This window comes from Citrus sinensis, chromosome 5 (genome assembly GCF_022201045.2).
Source record: "Citrus sinensis cultivar Valencia sweet orange chromosome 5, DVS_A1.0, whole genome shotgun sequence".
NCBI lineage: Eukaryota > Viridiplantae > Streptophyta > Magnoliopsida > Sapindales > Rutaceae > Citrus > Citrus sinensis.
Genome location: NC_068560.1, coordinates 9,141,509 through 9,156,237, shown reverse-complemented (window position 1 = coordinate 9,156,237; position 14,729 = coordinate 9,141,509). Strand labels below are relative to the sequence as shown.

General features: G+C 30.7%; 1 protein-coding gene and 1 pseudogene across 1 annotated transcript; both read left to right on the top strand.

The window, feature by feature from the left end:
* The first annotated feature begins 5,608 nt into the window (after positions 1-5,608).
* Positions 5,609-9,824, top strand: LOC127902231 (caffeic acid 3-O-methyltransferase 1-like; annotated as a pseudogene).
* A 1,124-nt stretch (positions 9,825-10,948) lies between these two features.
* LOC127902230 (caffeate O-methyltransferase-like protein 2) lies at positions 10,949-14,150 on the top strand. The gene is made up of 3 exons (XM_052441066.1): positions 10,949-11,198; positions 11,298-11,362; positions 13,827-14,150. Exons 1-3 carry the CDS (start codon positions 10,949-10,951, stop codon positions 14,148-14,150), a joined length of 639 nt encoding a protein of 212 aa, XP_052297026.1.
* The last annotated feature ends 579 nt before the right edge of the window (positions 14,151-14,729 follow it).

Genomic DNA, 14,729 nt, shown 5'->3' with positions numbered 1-14,729 from the left:
TTAATTTTTTTTAAAAAACTCTACACCTATTAAATTATATTGAGATTTATTCTATTAAGTTAAAAATTTGAAATAATGTTGTGGAGTTTTTTGTTTTTAAAAAGAAAATAATTGCATTGTAGAGTTATCAAATGTTTAATTCATTGTTACAATTTTTATTGAAATAAATTTATATATTATATCTTTCCACCATAGTTTCTATTTTTATCTTGTGTTATTATTTTGTCACCGCTCCAACCATAGTAAAATAACAAACAACTACAAGAATTATTCAAGTGTAACAATTTATTACTTTAACAATGAAAACACAATATTATGCTGCTTTTTCATTACTTCTATTAGTCAATTGCAAGTATCTTGATGATGTCATAGGGGCAAATATGTTTTTGCACAAAAACTAACCTAAATTATGATCACATAGAATTTTTTTAGTACAACAAATAACCCTTATTTCAATTAAAATTACTGTAATGCCCCCAATTAATATTGATACCCTAATTGGTAATAATTAATAACAATTGAAATGTTAAAAGAATAACAAAAATTAAAAATTAAGGAAAAAAATGTAATTATGTTTAATGGTTATTTTGTTATATTTCCAAGCTTTTGGGGCTATTTTAAAATTGCCAAAAATCTTTGCTTATATTGTTGTTTATGGAGTTATTGATAAGGGTAGTTTTGGTTGTTTAAAAGTCAACTAATAGGTTAACAGTGGTAGAATAAAAGTAATAAAGTATTATTTTTCATAGTTAATATAACAAATTGTTGCACTTTAATATTTCATGTAATACTTTATTATTTTCCTATAGTTAGATTAGTGAAACGATAGTAGCCGTTTCATTATTGTAATGTATATTCTATATTGTAATGTATAAAGATAGAAGCTGAATAATTACATTTTATTGATTTTTTTTGGAATATGTCGTTTCTATTATGAAATAATTATAACTATGTGGATGTTCATCAAAGCAACTCTTCATATCTTCACCAAGCAATTATTCATCTCCTATAACTCCCGCTATCTATTTACTAATCATTCACTTCATTTGTATGGTTATGAGATTATAAAAGAAGGGTTCATCTCCTCCTTTGAATACACTTGAGATTGAATGAAATTCCTCTCTAAATATTATGTCTCTTATTTGCTCTCTCTCTTTCTTTTGATATATTGTTGTGCTCTTAATTGATAAATACTTTAACTTGTTATCGGCATGAGTCTCTCGCCAAAAAAGTAGTATGGTAAATTTCTCTCTTCTAATCTTAATCATAAAGGTATGAGTTGAACTATGTAGACTTTGTCTACAATCATATTTATTTGTTTTTCATAATTTATGAGAATAGATCTGTAAATTTGTTCCTTTATTAATCATTATATATATTTTATGGGCATTGTATTACAATGTTTATCTAACTTTCCATTCATTGATATTCTTGGAATTATTTTAAAAAAAATTCACCCTAAAGTATGAATATTGTAATATAGAATGAAAGAAAATTATGAATGCATCCTTGACGAATTGCACTACCCATAATGAAGATTTTCTTTCAAAATATGTACCCAAAGAACTATTCCAACATTATGATTTCATTAACCAACATCTTGTTCACGAAGGATTCATTATATAAGTGTATATTTTAGTGATAGACAATATAAATGGTTTGTTTCACCTTTATTCCATTTTGATCTTTATATAAGTTAATTTATTTGAACTTGAAGTTTAACAAGATTATTGTACAATGTGCATTGTTGATCAATTATGGAATGGATTTATTGATAAGTAAAAGTGAAAAATCACAAACAAAATATAATTGTTAGTTGATATAATGTCCTTGAAGGACGAAATGGTGAGACAAATAAATATATGAATGCCTGAAACATGTAATAGATCAATTTGAGCAAAAGTTTAATTCTTGAAAAGTTGAAGCAAAATAATTTGGTGCTATGAGATCATGTTTGCATGTATAGAAAAATATTTGATCGATATTAAATTATTGAATATATTGTTGATGCAGCAGAAGTTTAATGTTCAAAATATTCCATTGATTCTAGAGAATGCCGAAATAAAAGAACAACTAAATTCTCGTTGATTCAAAAGAATGCCGTGAATTTAGAGGTTAAGATTCGTTGATTCCGCAGAATACCGAGAATTAACTGAACTCAAACACTCATAAAGAGATTTGAAAATTGAAAATATTATTGAAATCGAACATCCATTCAAAGGCTACAAGAGGAAGTTATTTATAGTAGCAGTAATTATCCTAAATCACTAAAGGAAAACAAAATTCTAAATTGAAAAGGAAACAAAATTCTAAATTGGAAAGGAAATTAAAAGTCCATAATTAATTAGGAAACATATCCTAGTATAAATTCCTATTCTGCATCATTCCCCTCAGGATGGAGAGAATTCGCCCTCGAATTCAGATTATCAGCAACAACATCTTCATCATGATCACCTTTGTAAAGGATAAGATGCTTGACATTGAACACATCTACTGTGCGGATATCACTAGGAAGCTTCAGTTTGTATGCATTAGGATTTTTCTTCTCGATAATCTCTAAAGGTCCAATTTTCCTAACAGAAAGCTTGTTGTACTCGCCATCTGAGAACCTATCTTTGGTTAAGACAACCCAAAAAAGATCTCCCACTTGAAAGCTTGTTGTACTTGACGCTTTTTGTCTGCCACAATTTTATAACCTTCGGTAGTCTGCTTCAAAGACTCTTGTGTAGTTTCATGAATCTTCTTAAGCTGCTCAATAAAGTCTTCTGCCTTACTGCTTTTGCGAACTAAACCTGGAATTGGAGCCAAGTCGATGGGAGCTCATGGATTATATCCATAATTCACTTTAAAATGGCTTAAACCAGTACTATGCTTAATTGCATAGTTATAAGAAAACTCGACTTGATATAACTTTTGATCCCACGTCTTCAAGTTATCACCAACTAGACTACGTAGATGGTTTCCTAAAGAGCGGTTGACAACTTCAGGTGAGTGTTAGTGAACTTCCATAATGTCTTCCAAAAATGGCTAAGAAATCGTGTATCCCAGTTAGATACTATAGAACTCGGTAAGCCATGCAATCTATAGACTTCCTTGAAGAATAGACTAGCAACAGTCAAAGCGTCTGTAGTCTTCTTGCAAGCAATGAAGTGAGCCATTTTCGAGAATCGATCAACAACAACAAATATTGAATCCATACCCCTCTAAGTGTGGGGTAATCCCAAAACAAAATCTATGCTAATGTCAACCCAAGGTTGTGTTGGAATCGGCAGCGACATAAATAACCCAGCATTAGTTGCTGCACCCTTGGAAACTTGACAAATGCAACAAGTCTCGACGTAGTGACAGATATCATGTCTCATAGTAGGCCAAAAATAAGTGTTGGCTATTAGAGCCAGAGTTTTGTCACGACCCATGTGCCCTTCGTTATGTAACTCTACAATGATTTTTGATTACTCTTGAAAAGGAATCCGTCATGTAAATATCTAGAATCCTGAATCACAAATATGTGAAAGAATATCGATTTATATGATTGGTCAAAATTTGGATCTATAGTCCATACACCTGAAGTTGTAAAAATGGATTAATAAAATATGAATATGAACTATAGTGTCAAGAATTAAACTAAACAATATATGTACTTATCCGTGAAGGATAAAATGTTTGAAACAAGTACTTGAAGTACTAAATAAAAAAACCTGCACCTTATATGTTCTTGATAAACCTACAATCATAGTCGTGTATATTATAAAAATCTAGACTTACAAAAGTATAATCACTTAAGTGAATCTAATATAAGTGGGATACATCATTATCCACTTTGCTATGTGATTTTATTAAAAACTAGAAATTAAATTTGCAAAATGTGTTGATAACTTCATCATGAAAAGACTCCTGAAGAGTTAATGAATTTGTTTCTTTTAAAAATAAAATTCAACGTGCCATAAAAAATAAAATAAAATTCAAGTTGAAAGATCTTAAAATGAAAGAATTCCTCTCAATTTATGAATTGAAATTTATCAAGTGGAATGCTGATATTATAGAAATACTAGAAGTATTTCATATTAAAAAATTGTTTGACTTTAAAATATGTTGTATATTTCTTGGTCCTGAAGAACCATATTTTATTCCAAATTGTGCTGCAACGACATTGGAAAATTTAATAATTATAAATTAAAATATGTTAAGCATAAACTTGAAAATGCAAAATAGTGTGAAAAGTATATCACACTCTTTCCTTGATATGGATGCTAAAACTTGGTTTTATTTAAAAAGACCAACAAAATTATGAAGACATATGCATAGCGATCTTCTTCAAATTTAAAATGATGGTATCCACAATTTATTATATGTTTTCAAGATTTCAAAGGATGATGTTGATCCTACAAATTATTTCACCAAAGTATTGCTAGTTATGACAAATTATGATTGATCTTTGAGGCATCTGTGTCATTTTGAGGGGAAGCATATTTAACAAGGAGAGTTGTTGATATGGAGGATTACATGCATTGTACTTTTTTTCCTTCACTAAACTTTTGTCCCATTGAGTTTTTCTTAGTAAGGTTTTAATGAGGCAGTTTGTACCTCTTTAAGATACAAATAAATAATGTACTCTTTTTTCCTTTGCTTTTTTTTTCCATAGGGTTTTTACTAGTAATGGTTTTAATGAGACATATTTTTTGTAGGATGAATCCAAGGGGGAGTGTTATGAAATAATTATAACTATATGGATGTTCATCAAAGCAGCTCTTATCTCTTCACCAAACAACTCTTCATCTCCTATAACTTCACTATCTCATAAGAAGTTATGACTAATGATGTATCCATTTACTAATCATTTACTTCATTTGTATTTTTATGAGACTATAAAAGAAGGGTTCATCTCCTTTTTTGTATACACTTGAGATTGAATAAAATTTCTCTCTTGATATTGTGTCTCTTATTTACTTTTTCTCTTTCTTTTGATATATTGTTGTGCTCCTAATTGATAAATAATTAACAATTTCTAGGGCAAAATAATTAAAGGATTATAAAACTTGTAGGGGTACATAGGTATTTTCAAAATATGAGAGGAGGAAGTTGATAGTAAATCAAAAGGTACAACTATTTGAACCCTCTAAAGTACTCAATAGACCCACTATTTATAAAAATGTTTATTACTAAAATGTCCGCATTGTAAATTGCTATTATGGACATAATATAAAATAAATGAAAAAAGAAATTAACGCATACTCCCTCTTCAATTCATCTCTTCTATAAGTGATGACTAAATGAAATTGTTTTATATTTGGATTCAACGAAAAATTACTTGTTAGTAAAAGTTGCAATCGATCGACAATCCATTTTCTAGGCAATCTTTTTTGAGTTTAGACTTTAAATTCTCTCTCCCTAGTTACTCTTTTTTCCCCCCTTTTTTTGTGTATATACATGTATAAAAAAGAGAGAGCCATGAGAGAGAAAACGTACTGTTAAGAGCATGCATTTTATTGCTTAATGTGATTACGAACATTGTTTTATTATCTGTTGTGCTTTCCCTAATCTTTTGTTTCTTTTTAGATATTTTATTGTAGTATGTCTGAAATTGGAAGGAAGATTTGCATATGAAACTATGGAAAGAGTACAGAGAGATTGAGCCATGAGAGAACAGTTGCAGAGAAAAGGGGAAAGGGTTGTAAAACCGTAAAACAAGAAGTTGCAAATACCGTTCTAATTTTTATATATATATATTTGGTATTAAAATAGGTGTGTAAAGTAAAACATAAACTTTTAAATTTGTTAAGTAGGGTCTATTAAGTAAATAGCTTTATCCTAAATCAAATAAAAAGGAGAGTGATCATAGACATATTAAATTTTATTTCATATGATATGTTATTCATTAAGTGGTTGATAATTTTTTATAAAATTCAATTGAATTAATTGTATTATCTTTCCAATCAATTGCTGAATGTTACATCATTTGAGATTATTTTTTAGAATAAAAAATTCAAAATATGCAGAACTACTTAAAAAAAGAAAGGGGAGGCTTGCCCTTATTAAATAAAGGAAAAATGGCGCAATGTTGCGCCATCTGATTTGTTTAAAAAAACATTAATTTATATTTGCAAGTTTTAAGTTCTAATACGAAATTATTCTATGAATATCATGTTTACCGCGAGCCGTCTTATTCCTTACTATTATATTAGAAGCACGCATGGATCCCCGCTAAAAAAGAAAGTTGACTGCCAATTGTTATTGCAATTAAAGTTTGCGTAACCCTCACTAATTGTATTAATTTATTAACCATATTAGTCCAATAATGGATCTCCTTCTGGAAGATATTATATATATATATGTTATGTATTTCATAACATATTTCATAAACTAAGCAATACAGTGATTGCCATTTTGTTTCTCCATATCCTCTACTCCAGGAAAATGAGTTCATTCCAAGGCCAACTTAGGAAATTTCAAACGATGAGCAAGATTTCTTGTTGGCCATGGAACTCGTCAACGGCTCAATACCTCGGATTACCATGAAAGCAGCCATTAAGCTTGGTGTGTTAGAGATTTTGGCCAAAGCAAGCCCATCTCAGCTCACTTCTTCTGAGATTGCCTCTCAACTTCCCACAAATAACAAAGAAGCCCCAATAGTACTTGACAGAATACTACGCCTCCTTGCCTGTCACTCTTTCCGCAATCTTGTCACAAATAAAGATGGAAGCGTCCAAAGATTATATGGTTTAGCGTCAGTTTCCAGATTTTTTGTTCCAAATGAAGATGGAGTTTCTCTAGCTCCCTGTTTGTTCTTAACTTAGGACAAAATTTTTATGGAAACATGGTATTTCTTCCTCATATATATATCCCTTCTTTAATGCGGGTGCCTTTTTTTTTTTTTTTTTTATGCAGACACGCTATTAAATCGCACAGTTTTATGGTGTATAAAAATGACTCCATTAACTTGCACAACTTAACCACATGTTTGTTTATCTCCTTGTTTGTTCTTAACTTAGGACAAAGTTTTTATAGAAGCATGGTATTTCTTTCTTTTTATGACATCATTGATAAACATTATATATGTTGGGAAAAATTCATGTTTTTAAATTTTTATAAAACCTTTTGAAGATCGCTCTCATATAATATATAAGAATTTGTATTCTAGAAATAGTACCTTAAAAATCTGAGTTGGCTTTTTCCGCTGAAGTGATTTAGGCTCCTAGATCACGATCCGCCACCACCACTCTTGTTAGATCACGATCCGTCACTACCACGCTTGTTAGATCACGATCCGTCTCCAATGATCTTCCAGGTTATGACTCAGGTTCGATCTGCACTTGACGTGTGGGCGCCTTTATCACTACCAAAGCAACTAGCACGAGAAAATTTTTCTCTCAACAATAGAGAGAAAAATCTTTTTCTCTGATCTGTATAAAGTGGCTTCTTCTTTTTCTTTTGAGAAATAAGCCTTATATATCTCCCTTTAGTGAAAACCCTAGGCTCCAAATAATGCCCTAAATAAAACGTTATTTTCTTTTTCAATAGGGGACCCACCTTGTAAAATAACATAAGGCCCCTTATACAAAAGTTAATTAAATGGAGCCTCCCACTAAATGATATATTTAGGCTTTTGACCCAAATAGCTAGTTATCTTACTTATTAGTCCAGTAGTGGTGCAGTCAATTAAATGAGCTAACCCGGGGATCATTTGGGAACATACAATAGTGGCTACAATAATTAGGCCTGTAATTAAACTAGCCCAATTATTTAATTCCAAATCTACTCCACTAAAAGATTGGAACTGACTTCCATAATTGTATGCTCGAATAATAATTCGTCCCAAGCCACATTGATTTCTTTACTGCACAATTCTTTGTACCACATCGTTAATTAAATTGATATCTCAACTGTCCAATCAATTTAATAACATCTTATTCCTTGATCCTTACTGGTTTTCTCTAATGATCATTTTCAACATACTAAATATGTTGACACACTCTGACCAGAGAATTCTATGATCAAGTACCGAAAACCTATCAAGAGATGTGTTGTAAAAATTCTATATTGTTAATCCATAACTCCAATACTCATAATTGCTCCCACCAAGATAGCGGGTAATCTTGACCACAAGGATGTGTCATGCCCATTGGTAACTCAAATGAAATAACAATCACAATCATGAAATCATAATTAACTCAAGATTAAGATTACAGTAAAATCAACGCCTATGAGATTTAATAAGTCTGACAGTTATTACAAAGTTAATTAAATCTCATATGTGATCCTGTTCAATGTAGTCGTACTACATCAATAAATTCATACATGATTAAGACAAATCATTCAATGAATTTATTACAGTCTATACCTAAATAAAGTGCCCAACTTTATTTATCAACTGCGAACTAAATTTATTTAATCATAAGATAACTTGTATTTATGTCTTCTGTGAATCCACATGGTGATCACATAAATACATATAATATGATTAAATGGATTTTAATACAAATATTAATGCAATTAAGATATTTGAATAAAATACCTCATTAATTTTATTAATCAAAAAAAATGTTTATTACAATTAAATAAACACATATGCTTTTAAAGAGCATATTTTCCCAACAATATATATATATATATAGATGCATATATAGATTCTTTCTCTATTGCAGGTGCCCTGTTTTTTTTATGCGGACACATTATTAAATTGTGCGGTTTAATAGAGTTAATGCGGACATATTATTAAATCGTACGGTTTTATAGTGCACTGAAAAATGACTTTATTAAGCCCTGGTTTAACAACATATCCATATTGAAAAAATGAGGATAACTACAATTGAGAATGATTATATATATATATACACTGACGCATGCGCACACAAATACATGCTCATAACATTTTTCTTTTTACTTATTCTTTTGTAAGACACAATTAAGAAATTCAAATCTTCATATCTTTCAACAGGAACCTCTTCAGTGATTGCGTATTAATGGAAGGGACCGTGCCATTTATGAGGGCACATAATGGATTGCATCTATTTGACTATGCTTCCAAAGATGCTAGATTACAGAACCTCTTCAATCAATCAATGCATAATCATACAGCGATAGTCATGAAGAAAATTCTTGAAATCTAGAAGGGATTTGAAGAGCTTAACGAATTGGTGGATGTTGCTGGTGGTTTAGGTGTAAATATGAGCTTAATCGTTAATACATACTCACAAATTAGGGGTATTAACTTTGACTTACCTCATGTCATTGAAAATGCATCCTCTAGTCCAGGTACTTTTAATTTAAATATAAAATGATATTTCATATAAATTATTATTTTTTAAAAAAATGGATAATCTCTTTTTCCTTTTTTTGTATTTCTCTTATAGGTGTGGAGCATGTTGGAGGAGATGTGTTTGTTAAAATTCCTAATGGACAAGCTATTTTCATGAAGGTTAGTTTGTTCTTCAATTAATTTTCCTCAAAGAGAGAAAAAAAATAAACCAATTAGTATCTTAATTTGGAAACTAATAAGAGATGTTCCTATATATGAAACTTTCAGTTTATACTCCATGACTGGAGTGATGAACAATATTTGAAGATATTGAAGAATTGCTACGATGCACTCCCGGAATCTGGGAAGGTCATTATAGTAGAATCTATAGTGCCAGAATCCTCTCAGATTTCTAGTAAGCAGAAATATTTCAACCATTGACGTAGTTATGTACAATCTATTTCCTGGAGCAAAGGAGAGGACAATGGAGGAGTTCAATGCATTGGCGATAGGAGCTGGATTTGGAACTATTAAAGTTATTTGTCGTGCTTATTGCTATTGGGTTATTGAATTCTACAAAACCATGTAATTAGGGATGACAATGGGGAGGGGAGGGGAGGAGACCAATCTCTCCGTACCCATTCCCAATATTTTGCATATGTCCCTATCCCCTTCTTGTCCTCGATAAAATTGCTTTAGGGAATTCTCATCCCCTCTCCGATTAATAATAGGGGATCTCTGAGGATCCCCGATCCCTTAATAACTAATATATTTTTAGTTTTCGATTTTAATTTAATCATATTAAAATAAAAAATTTAAATAAAAATAAAATTTGACGATATATCTTACATTAACATTAATTCATTACAAAATACAAGTCACCGTAATAATTATTTTGGTCAATCTTCATAATCCTACAATTAAAAATAAAAATTGCATTCATATTAACAATGAGATAAATGAAATGAATATAGATACTTAATCAATATTTCTAATAAAAATATTTACCTCTTACGCCTCCTGCTCCTCTTGTTCTTCCTCGAAGAATGTGGCAAATTGAGAGATAGTCTCAGGTTTCAAATTTAAAACAATAAAAATAATATAAGTAATATAACTTCTAAGTGAAAATATTAATAATTATATAATATGATTACAATGTAAAATAACTCATATTGCCATTATAAGCTTGACAGAATACTTCGCCTCCTTGCGTGTCACTCTTTCATCACATACAATCTTGGTACAAATAAAGATGAAAGCCTCCAAAGATTATATGGTTTAGCGTCAGTTTCCAGATTTTTTGTTCCAAATGAAGATGGAGTTTCTCTACCTCCCAACTTGTTTTTAACTCAGGAAAAAGTTTTTATGGAAACATGGTATTTCTTCCTCATATATATATATATACCTTCTTTAATGTGGGTGCCCTCTTTTTTTTTCATACAGACACGCTATTAAATCGCACAGTTTTATAGTGTATAAAAATGACTCCATTAACTTGGATAGTTTAACAACATGTTTGTATTAAAAAATAAAAAAAGGAGGACGTCCATACCTGAGAATATATATACAAATACACATGCACATAACATTTTTTTTAACTTTTTCTTTTTTAAGACATAATTTAAGAAATTAAACTATTCATATCTTTCAACAGGAACCTCTTCAGTGATTGTGTATTAATGGAAAGGACCGTGCCATTTATGAAGGCACATAATGGACTGCATCTATTTGACTATGCTGCCAATGATGCTAAACCTCTTCAATCAATCAATGCAAAATCACACAGCTATAGTCATGAAGAAAATTCTTGAAATTTACAAGGGATTTAAAGAGCTTAAAAAATTGGTCGATGTTGCCAGTTGTTTAGGTGCAAATATGAGCTTAATAGTTAATACATACCCACAAATTACGGGTATTAACTTTGATTTACCTTATGTCATTAAAAATGCACCCTGTAGTTCAAGTACTTTTAATTTAAATATAATATGGCATTTCTTAATAAATTATTATTTTTAAAAAAACGAAAGATAATTTCTTTTCCCTTTTTGTTTTTGTCTTGTAGGTGTGGAGCATGTTGAAGGAGATATGTTTGTTAACGTTCCTAGTGGACAAGCTATTTTTACGAAGGTTAGTTAGTTCTTCAATTAATTTTCATCAAAGAGAGGGGGAAAAAATACGTATCATTAGTTTGGAAACTAGTAAATATACAAAACTTTGAGAGTGTACTCCTTAATTGGAGTGATGAACAATGTTTGAAGATATTGAAGAACTGTTATGATGCACTCCCGAAATCCAGGAAGCATGGGCGGACCCAATTAAGGTCCAAGAGGGGCTGTCATTAATTTTTCTTTTAAATGTACCCTAAGTCCCTTCTGAAAAAGTTACGTAAAAAAAAAATTTAGACACATTTTTCATATATTAAAAGGCTTGTAGTTCAATGGTAAGAGTGTTATTAGATGGTTTTAAAGTCTTGGTTCAAATCTCAATAACCACATTATTTTATTTTTTAAAATATTTTGTGGAAACTATTTTGAAAAATGATATTTTCACACATGTAAAATAAATAATTTGTTACTATTATTATTTAGAATTTAAAAAAAAGTAATAAAATTTGAGTTTATAAGACTTAAAACATATTCAAGTGAACATTAAAAAAAACACCTTAAATTAAATAAAATTTTTTGAACTAAACCCCCCAATTTAAATTTTTGGGTCCGCCACCGCGAAGAAGGTCATTATTGTAGAATCTGTAGTGCCAGAATCTCCTGAGTTTTCTAGCATAAATAGGAATATTTTAACGCTTGACATAGTTATGTACGATCTATTTCCTCAAGCAAAGGGGAGGACAGCGGGGGAGTTCAAGGCATTGGCAATGGCAGCTGGATTTGGAACTATTAAAGTTATTTGTCGTTCTTATTGCTATTGGGTTATTGAATTCTACAAACCCAAGTAATCAGACCTTTGTACATCGGTGTTGTGTACAAAAGCTAATATTTTAATGACATATTGAAAAATTGTTCACATGTCATAATTTTATTGATTAGTTATACGTACAATACACCGTTAGTTAGTTGTAACAAGGAGGTACAAAGAATTTCTCTATCATTTTAGGTTGCGTATTTAAAAAAAAAATGCAGATGCCAACACTATATTTTTTTCTTAATCCTTGCGTGCAAAAATAAACTAATACAATTTGGATGTACCTTGTTTTCTTTCTCCAACTTTCAAGTCTTTATTGCAGTTGACAATATTACCTTTGGTCCTTGCTGAAACATGTAATTCAGCACTTCAAACATTTGGGAAAAAGGCACTAATTAAGAACCCCAAAATTAGTTCAAATGGTCACATTGATATAAGCATGCAATCAGGGGGAGGCTATGTGTGGGCTCCGGTGGGCTACAACCCGTCCAAAATTTTAAAAAATTTACAAAAATACCATTGGCTTAGTTTACAAAACTATCATTATTTGTATTTTTATTTACAATTGTAACCACTCCATTATTTACAACTTTGCCACTCGGCCTACAGAAATAAACTAAGAAAAAGGGGATCCCCTTTTTCAAGGTTCCAGATTCTTAAAAGTGCAGTCTCTTCTCTTGGCTTCTTCGTTCTTTTTTTCTTGGCTTCTTCAATTCTTCGTCTTCTTCTTGGTAAGAAAATTTAATTTTTGTTTAATCACTTACAATATATTTATAAACTATGAGGTAGTAAAAACTAAATTATCTAAGTTAGAAAAACTATATAGGGGTCGCAACTATATTTGATTAGAAAAACTGATTGTATAAGATTAAATTATTGTTAGGTCAAATGGAGACCATAAATTCAATCCAAATATAATGTTAATTTGTCAATTAAACTTATTGTTTGGCTTTTGAATAGTGTCAATGTGTTATTGTGATGAATGACGGTTCTATGCTTTTATTAATTTGTTAATTAAACTTATCGGTGATTTTTTTAAATTGCTTTTATGTTTTTACTTCTTTATTTTTCAGGTGTTAATTAATGTCAAACAATCAATCATTAAAGCCTAGAAAAACTCTTCTTGCATTTTTTAAGAAAAAAGATGGTGGTCAGTCATCAAGTGAGGTTCCATGTGATGTTGATGATCTTAAACTAGATGAGCAACCCACATCTAAGTCTCGAAGAGTTGAAGCTCAAAGTGAAAATATTGCCTCATAAGAACGTGATCCGAAGTTACGTAAACTAATATGGACATATCATGTTAATCAACACGATGACATTAGGAGAATGTATATCAACATGGGTCCATATCAACCAAAGTTAGAAGAGTTTCCACCTTCATTTGATGGGCAATAATTTCGTCGATTTCAATACACTTGGTATGCACAATTTCCTTGGCTCGAGTATTCTAAAGAAATTGATGTTGCATATTATTTTGCATGTTTTCTTTTTGATAAAAAAAAAAGCAAAATATCCTAAGTTTACAATTGAAGGGTTTAGGAGTTGGAAGAGAATTAATAATGGAGAGAGATGTTATTCACATCATACTAAGGCTATGCTAAAGTGGGGTGGTTTAAAGAATGCATCTCAACATATAGATAGAGTCATGAATGCACAATCATCACAACAGATTTTACAGAATAGATTGTGGCTTCAGACCTCAATAGAAGCTGTTAAATGGCTTGCAAAGCAAGCATGTGCTTTTAGAGGCCATGATGAGTCCATTAAATCCTCTAATTCTGGAAATTTTATCAAAATGATAAAGTATTCAGCAAGGATGAATAAAGATATTGTTGACGCTGTCTTGGAAAATGCTTCAGGCAGTGCAAAATACACTTCATCCGATATTCAAAAAGAGCTTTTGAATATCATTAGCAATAGAGTGTGGCAAAAGATTCGTGAAGAAATTGGAGATGCAAAATTTTGTATTCTTGTTGATGAAGCACAAGATTAATATAAAAAAGAACAAATTGCTATTATTTTGAGATACGTTGATTGTGATGGATTTGTTCGTGAACGGTTTTTTGAAGTTGTGAATGTGAAAGAAACTAGTGCATCAACTCTTAAAAACGAAAGATGTAAAGTCCTTACTCGTTATAATCTTTTGGTTGAAGATTTACGAGGACAATGATATGATTGTGCTAGTAATATGCGAGGTGCATGAAATGGATTGAAAGCATTATTTCGAAAACATTGTCCATATGCATAATATGTACATTGTTTTGCTCATCGGCTGCAACTTGCATTAGTGAAAGTTTCCAAAGATGTGCCTGATGTATGGATAATTTTTTCAACTTTGAATTCCATTGTTAATGTTTTCGGTTCCTCTCGTAAGCGTCATTCTGAGTTAAAATCTATTACGGAGGCTGAAATTATTGATTTGATAGCCTCTGGGGAGCTTGAAACTGGTACATGAGCTAATCAAATTTGTTCATTACAACGACCTGGAGCAACTCGTTGGAGCTCTCATTTTACTTCGGTCAGTAGGTTGATCAGTATGTTTGGTGTTGTTCATGAGTATCTTGAAAAGATG

What these genes read in the sequence shown, in the direction of transcription:
- LOC127902230 (XM_052441066.1), top strand. Translation starts at nt 10,949, where the DNA reads ATGGACTGCATCTATTTGACTATGCTGCCAATGATGCTAAACCTCTTC. An exon ending in AAATGCACCCTGTAGTTCAA is followed by an intron (nt 11,199 to 11,297) that starts GTACTTTTAATT and finishes TTTGTCTTGTAG; the next exon opens with GTGTGGAGCATGTTGAAGGA. An exon ending in GACAAGCTATTTTTACGAAG is followed by an intron (nt 11,363 to 13,826) that starts GTTAGTTAGTTC and finishes TCATCACAACAG; the next exon opens with ATTTTACAGAATAGATTGTG.